This window comes from Chelon labrosus (genome assembly GCF_963514085.1).
Source record: "Chelon labrosus genome assembly, chromosome: 17".
Classification (NCBI taxonomy): Eukaryota; Metazoa; Chordata; class Actinopteri; order Mugiliformes; family Mugilidae; genus Chelon; species Chelon labrosus.
The window spans coordinates 15,370,010-15,378,163 of NC_140350.1; the positions used below are offsets into that span (position 1 = coordinate 15,370,010).

Below are 8,154 nucleotides of genomic sequence, written 5' to 3' on the forward strand. Positions count from 1 at the left end.
TGTGTGGAAAGCAGCAGGATGTCTTCATAGGACATAATTCTGAAAAATAAATAAATAAATAAATAACTTAGAGACAATCTCTTTTGTTCCTTACTATGCCAGTATCTCTCAGTTGATATCTGACTATAGAGGGCAGGGGTGAAACAGCGTTTACTTGACTCTCCAATATTATCTATCAAATAGACTGTATGAAGATGGAGCAGATCCCCAAAAAACAACGCAAGTAGAGCTCCCCCTGGTGCAATATAAGCTCCACCTCCTCCATGTTAGTGGATGGGACCTGGACCAAACTAAAACACTATAATACAAGTCAAATAATGTCTTTTCAGGGATGGTTTCTGTCATTTTAGGTAGTTAATATAATACTGATGCATACTCAAGTGGCAGATTAAAGTTTCGGTTTAGTTATTTGACGCTATGGAAACAGGATGTGACATCATGATGACTACCAGTCGGCATGCCATGAAGCAAAAAATAATAGTGTGGAGGAAGTGTGTGCAGGTCATCGATAACGCGGCTCCGCGTGGCTCCACTCTTGGACCGTATTGTGTAGATTCTGGCTCTAAACTTGAAAGATGTATCCCTGGGAAACTAGTGTCAGTTTTGCCAATGCAAATAAGTGGAGACGCTTGGAGGGAATCTGGCTGACATGGGGGTGTTGTGTCAGCCTTTAGGCTATGTCTTCACTGTTAGTTTGAGAAAACTTTTAGCAAATATTTAATCACATTTAAGTAAACCTGGAAGCATAAAGTAGTAATAAAAAGAATTACACACGTGCACTATTAAAGGGGCCATATTATATTCATTTACACTCGTAATTTTATTTTTGGGGTCTATTGTGCTCTGGATCTTCAAGCCAAACAAACAGTGACATTGGTAAGTGACAGTCGAAACAGCTTAAGTGGCAACTAATGGTCCAGAGATGTGTTTTCTTTTGGCTTTGCAACCTAGTAACGTTGGGCGGAGTCAGGCACTGCCAAGATGGCGACTGCCAGAACCACCAACACTGAGCTTCAATACCACTCTTCAGAAAACCTATGGGTGACGTCACTGAACGTTTGTCCACCTCTATATAAAATGTGTTGAATGCAGTGAAAAGTCTCTCTTCCTCCACAACTCACCTGTAGAACAACAGCAGTCACCACAACTAGCAGAGCTAAGACCGCGACGGGCTTCATCCAGCCCAGGTTTGCAGCCTTTAAGATGAAGAAACGCGCCCAGTCCAGTTTCTTGGTTGTGTGAGGCGGGTAGCGCATGCTGTTCATGCCCTCGTTTTTCAGCTTTTTGATGAGACAGCCACGCAGGTGGCTCAGCTGGTCAAAGCTGAACTTGCCGTGGTAGCAGCCCATACCACTGTTTCCTGGAACATAGATTTAATAGATTTATTGTGTGTATTTGAGTATAAGTTGCCAAAACTAACTGCTTCACACACTAAAATCTCAGCAAACCAATTCTCAAAAAAGGTTTGGAACCATTACAAAAATGTAAATATAAAACTTCTCAGAGGTGTAAAACAGTAAACCAGTCCAATGAACATGTCCACGTGGAAGCGCTCTGCTTCTAAAAAAATGTCATTTAACCTCATATGTTTGCAACACACCTTTTCTCAAGGGACAGATTACTGAGTGACAACTATAAAAACACAGAATAAGTGAACTAGCTTTCATTAGCATGTGCACTGCCTGGCCAAAAAAAAAAAAAAAGTCGCCACCTAGATTTAGCTAAGCAAATACGTAGAAGCCTCCTATTGGATAATTACTGCATGGGTGATTATCTTTCAGCTCGAAACAAGTTATTGAACCCCAACTGATGCAATGAGTAGCTTCTAATTTCTTAAACAACCATGTCTAAAGACACACACACAAAAGAAGTTAGTCTGTTTGAGAAGGGTCAAATCATTGGCATGTATCAAGCAGAGAAAACATCTAAGAAGATTGAAGAAACTACTAAAATTGGGTTAAGGGCTGTCCAACGCATTATTAAAAACTGGAAGGATAGTGGGGAACCATTGTCTTTGAGGAAGAAATGTGGTCAGAAAAATCAAAGAAAAACAACAGTAGAACTCAGGGCTATGTTTAATAGTGAAAGTAAGAGCATTTCCACACGTACAATGTGAAGGGAACTCAAGGGATTAGGACTAAACAGCTGTGTAGCCTTAAGAAAACCACTAATCAGTGAGACTAACCAGAAAAAAAGGCTTCAATTTGCTAGGGAGCATAAAGATTGGACTCTGGAGCAATGGAAGAAGGTCATGTGGTCTGATGAGTCCAGATTTACCCTGTTCCAGAGTGATGGGGGCATCAGGGTGAGAAGAGAGGCAGATGAAGTGATGCACCCATCATGCCTAGTGTCCACTGTACAAGCCTGTGGGGGCAGTGCTATGATCTGGGGTTGCTGCAGTTGCTTAGGTCTAGGTTCAGCAACATTATGTGCCCAAAGAATGCGGTCAGCTGACTACCTGAATATACTGAATGATCAGGTTATTCCATCAATGGATTTTTTTCTTCCCTGATGGAACGGGCATATTCAAGACGGCAATGCCAGGATTCATCAGGCTCAAATTGTGAAAGAGTGGTTCAGGGAGCATGAGACATCATTTTCACACATGGATTGTCCACCACAGAGTCCAGACCTTAACCCCATTGAGAATCTTTGGGATGTGCTGGAGAAGGCTTTGCGCAGTGGGCAGACTCTCCCATCATCAATACAAGATCTTGGTGAAAAATGAATGCAACACTGGATGGAAATAAATCTTAGAGTGTGTGACCTTTATTTCTGGTGGCGACTTTTATTTGGCTAGCCAGTGTATATTCTCTGTGCACTTACCCACTCCTCCAAACGGCAGAGTGCTAACAGCAAAATGTTGTAGACAATCATTGGCCAGCAGTCCTCCACTGGAGGTCTGATCTCTCATTTTTTGAACCACCTAGAGAGGGAGAAGTCAAAATATAATAGTCTGCCAATCTGAACAGAATCTGCATACATGCAGTGTCTCTTGTCAGTTACCTTGTCATCTTGTGTGAAGACGTAGAGTGCGAGAGGTTTCTCTCCCTTGTTGATAAACTTGATCGCCTCATCCAGGCCGCCGACCAGCACGATGGGAAGCAGAGGTCCGAATATCTCGTCCTGCATCACCTTTGCCTCTGGCTTCACGTCCCGCAGAACGGTGGGAGCTAAAAATGACACAGGAACACCTGAATTAAAACCTAAATATGACACATTAAGTCTCTTATGTCCTGACTGATTTTCATTTAAAAAGTCGGTAGCTGTCCGAATGATTACCGATGTAGCAGTCAGACTCTTCACTGTCTCCTCCCACAGCGATGGTGCTGCCTTCCAGCATGGACATGATCCTCTTGAAGTGGCGCTGGTTGATGATGCGTCCGTAGTCGGGGCAGGTCTTTGGGTTGTCTGTGTAGAACTCCTACAAAATATATCCACATATCCATAGAGAGAGGTTAGATACATGTCAGGACTTTCAGTTATATCTCAGGTTGCCGTTATTAGTCACCCTTGAAGAATATAGCTCTACTTTTAGAGTTCGAATCTGCATTGGGAGCTGTATTTAGTACCTTAATGGACTTCTTTATCTCTTCGATGACCCGGTCCTGGATGCTGGGCTCACAGAGGATGTAGTCTGGGGCGATGCAGGTCTGTCCACAGTTACTGTACTTTCCCCAGGTGATTCTCCTACAGTACACAGCAAGAGATTAGTAGACAAAAATTGGGTTTAAAAATATTATGTCAAAGCAAAGGACAGGGACACAACCCAAATAAATGTGTATGAAATAAATGATAAGTGAAATAAATAAATGACTACAAAAAGAAGCCAGTTCTCTGACCTGCAGGCTATGCTTATGTCACAGTTCTTGTCGATATAGCAGGGGCTCTTGCCGCCCAGCTCCAGGATGACAGGTGTCAGGTGTTTGGCAGCAGCCTCCATGACAATTCTGCCCACCGCGGTGTTGCCGGTGTAGAAGATGTGATCGAACCTCTGGCGCAGCAGCTCCTGCGTCTCTTGCACTCCTCCGGTTACTACAGGATAAAGCTCCTGACAAACAGACGCAAAAAGACACGTTCAGGTTTTTTGAATGACTACTGGTCAGTTGTACGTAATAAAATCTATGCAAACACTAATATTTCACATCGTAAGACGTTACATTCACAGCTGACTCTGTGAGGTTTGTTCTCATGCTTACTTTGTCAATGTAAAGTGGCAGCAGGTTCTCCATGACTTTAGAGGTGTGAACACAGACCTCAGAGGGCTTCACCACAGCTGCATTACCTGCACAGGTAAATGAGAATGGACAAAGAACAAGCTAGAAAAGCATGCTCCACCAAAATATTATCATTATAAACCTCATTAACGTCATGTTCACTGATTTAGTTTGGTGCTGTTTGTCCAATCTTCTTACTACCTACACTTACAGGTCACTAGCTGCCCTCATACTAAGTTTGGGTGTGTCCTCTGATTCCAACTTGAAATGCACATTTATCTGATAACTCTCACCAGGTGGTGTCACATATACTGGGTTTGTTTTTGAACAATGGTACGCGTGTTACCTGGCTATTATACAGACTATATCAGTGGTTTATGGCTCTGTGTGTTTGCTCTAATCTGTCTTTTTTGCCGTTACTTTATCACAATACAGGACACCTGAAACTGTGTTAATTTAAAACCATGTGCTTTTATTCTGGAGTCTTGGCCTCAGCTTTTATTTTATTATCTGCTTCTGCCGCTTAACAGAAGACTTCTGACACACAGGAGAATATAAGCCCTTATGCAAGATCTGATACTGGAGGAGCAAATAACAAAGTTCAAGCTGTGTAAATAGTACATGCGCTGCAGGGCTCAGCCTTCTAGCCCTAAATGTTTGAGTTTGTATATCATTTGTTTGAAGCCAAATGATATACAAGGCGTCTTGCCTGCCTGAAGTTGTTCTTGTAGCACTAATGCTTGTAGCACTAATATGTATTAGATCAGACCATGTGTGTTAATTTGGCAAGATGGCGCCCCGCGGACGCGAATGCCAACTCTTTGAATTTAAAGAGCCTCTAGCCCAGGGGTGCCCACACTTTTTTGGCTTGCAAGCTACTTTTACAATGACTTTTACAAAGTCAAAGTGATCTACTAAGTCATAAAGTCATATTAATTGTTGCTACAGTGTTAAAAGCTCTATCCATCTTTGTTTTTATTTTTATTAAGAAAAATTGGTGCACTGCACCTTTAGAAAAATAGCGCTGTCCCTTTAAGAAAGACGGCAGTCCTGAGTTGTAGTTGTTGAAGTTGTGCATGGCTGCGGATGTGTGTCACTGAACTGAGGGCATGTTGCAATAAAAAGTAAAAAAAAAAAAGATGGTTTTGTTTGTTTTCGTCTTCGTGATCTACCGGTTGATCTACGTGTTGGGCACCCCTGCTCACTCCTTACTGGAGCTGAAGGATTCACTCCAACTTTGACCTTGTCTGAAAAATTCATACGTATTCACGTGGAAAACGTGAGAGTCTGGAGTCTTGAAATGAACTTTGGTAATGTGTGAACATGTTGTTCTGAAACCACGATGTCCTGAGAATTGTTGCAAGTGTCTCTGAAGTGTTAAGATATCAGGATAGATAAAGGGTCAGCGCGTTCCACTGTCCCAGTGATAATATCACCGTTTGACATCTACGTATGTCGACAGCGACTATAACTATGTGTGTGGCTTCAACCTTTCTCTAGTTCATCGCGTTAAACTCTGAATTCACAACTCTCCAGGCCTGTGACTTTCTTCGACAGTGGCAAATTCAGAAATACTTATTAGTGGATCTAATGCTAATCTTAAAACCTCTGCGCTCATGATTGCATGTATAAAGTTCACAGAGTGGCCTTTGAACTGGTAATCACATGCTGAAAGAACATTGAGCAATGCCTGGATACAAAGGGAACTGGAGCAGCTATGACCACAGGATTGGGGAACTCAATAGGCCTGAAAAAAATGAAAGAACAACACCACGACGGAGCTGTTGTGATCTATAGACAGCTACATGGGTGTCACTTGACCACAGAACGCAGAGAAATCAGATCATTTCAAATGCTAAATTGTTAAATTGACTTCTACAGTGTGTCTCCTTGTGCTATAGTTAGAGTGAACACGGGACACATATCTCGCATCAGCGTGTCCAGATTCAACTGGAGATATTGTGAATAACTGATTCCTTCTCAAAGCTCAAATTACACGGATAAAAAACTGAACACTCGCCTTATTACATCACACACATATAAACACACACCCTGCCCTTTCACCCACTGCACACACACACACATTCAGCATGCTACACTACCGGCAGCGATGGCCCCAATGAGCGGCTGGATGGTGACAGCCCAGGGGTAATTCCAGGCCCCGATGATCAGCACCACGCCCAGCGGCTCGGGCTGGATGTAGACGGTGTCCGCGAGGGTCAACAGGCCCTTCGCCGCTGGCCGAGTGGCTGCCCACTCCTTCAGATTCTTGATAACTAGGTTGATCTCCCCCTCCAGACCCACAGTCTCAAAGAGCTGGCTGGACACCTCGCTCTGCGGACGAAGATAATGATGTTGAACCTGTTCATAGCTTAAGTTTTCATAAATCTTCTTTAGATACCGCATACATTAATCAGTTCTATTGTTCTTTAGTTCTTATTATCTACAATACGAAGAATCAAAAATACCAAATAGCCCAAAGCTAATTTGAGCCAATATAACAATTTCAGTATCGTGTGGGAAGATTCTCAGGGATCCAGGTCATGGTATGTCTAAAACAAAGTTTAAACAAAAGCAGCTGGACTTGGGGATGTGTCACCACTTATCCAAGAGTTTAGCCAGGTAGAAGTGAAGAAGTCTCCTTGGACACGTCTTCAAGAAACTTCAAGCGAGACCAGCTGCCTTTGTTTTAACTTTTAAGAGCATAACCCGGCCGGCTTGTTGGAGATCAGATGTCTTACTCACCCTCCTGAGGTCTTTTTTAAGCGCATCTAAAATCTCTTTTTGTCTCTCAATGAACAACCTCTGTAGGTTCTTCAGCTGGTGGATCCGGTGCTCCAAAGGTCTGGACCGGCCTGTTTCGAAGGCTTTCCTGGCGCGGGCCACCGCCTGCTGCTCCCGGGACATCCTGCAAACCAAATGGAAAGAGGACGGGATGGTTTTAGTCCGCTGTTCCATGTGGTTTGTAGTGAAGTAACAACACATTGTAGAATTCACTTTGGTTGATGGTCAAAAAGAAACTTTGAGGTTTTCACTTGTCACAGTTTTTTTATTTACCTTGTTTCTGTAAAATAGATATATAACAGTTTATGTCATTTTGTTATTTGGCTCATTTTTACTACACATTAGTACAGAGATATTGTAAATCGCATTCAAAAGTACACATCAGCCAATATGTCCTGATATTCGTTATTTCCTTTATGCACATCTGACCAGTTGCTACAAGAACAGAGAAGGATACTTGATTAAACACTTTATTGATAGCCAGCAAAATAATTAACAACCTTTTTTAAGATTTAACTAAACGTTTAATATAAATTAGCTCAAAGTAGTGCAACACGTTTTGGTTCCGGCTGCTCGTACGCAAAGATTCAGTGCCTTTCTCTGCTTTATATAAAGCATATCTTTGAGGTTTGGTCTAATACAACAAGCTTTTTTTTTTTTTTTTTGCATTTAGGCAACATCGATTAACAAATTTAATGAAAACTGACACATCTAACAGCTGACATATCTGTTGCGTCTTCACAAACCAAACCATCTCTGAATGTTATAGATGTAAGAGAGCCAAAATGACGATGTAAATTAATAAAACGTTAAATAGTGTTGTTTTTATGCAAATTTAAGAAAAATATCAGAGTACAAAACAGAACTGAGCTGTTTTTAGATGCGTGCACATTATACATCTATGGAAATATCAAATCTGACTCTAGATATTTATTGAAGTGCATGCAATGATATATAAATTGTGAACAACACGCAGTATAAATTAAACATGAAAGTACTTTTTGCACAATACTTCTGCAATGCTGAATAAAATGCAACACAATAATTGAACCATATGTGTCTTCCACTGCTGCAGAAGTAAACCACTGTTCTCCTTACTGATCTACTGTGATGCCATGTGAAGGACCCTTCAGCCAAACGGTGGACAGCTGTG

At 41.9% G+C, this 8,154-nt stretch overlaps 1 protein-coding gene across 1 annotated transcript; it reads right to left on the reverse strand.

Moving 5' to 3' along the window:
* Positions 1–795: 795 nt before the first annotated feature.
* On the reverse strand, positions 796–7,286 carry LOC311502748 (aldehyde dehydrogenase family 3 member A2-like). The gene is made up of 9 exons (XM_084565111.1): positions 6,963–7,286; positions 6,320–6,551; positions 4,200–4,285; positions 3,843–4,051; positions 3,573–3,690; positions 3,283–3,424; positions 3,007–3,173; positions 2,827–2,926; positions 796–1,360 (listed from the first exon to the last, which is right to left on the reverse strand). Exons 1-9 carry the CDS (start codon positions 7,200–7,202, stop codon positions 1,014–1,016), a joined length of 1,641 nt encoding a protein of 546 aa, XP_084421237.1. The 5' UTR covers positions 7,203–7,286; the 3' UTR covers positions 796–1,013.
* Positions 7,287–8,154: the final 868 nt, after the last annotated feature.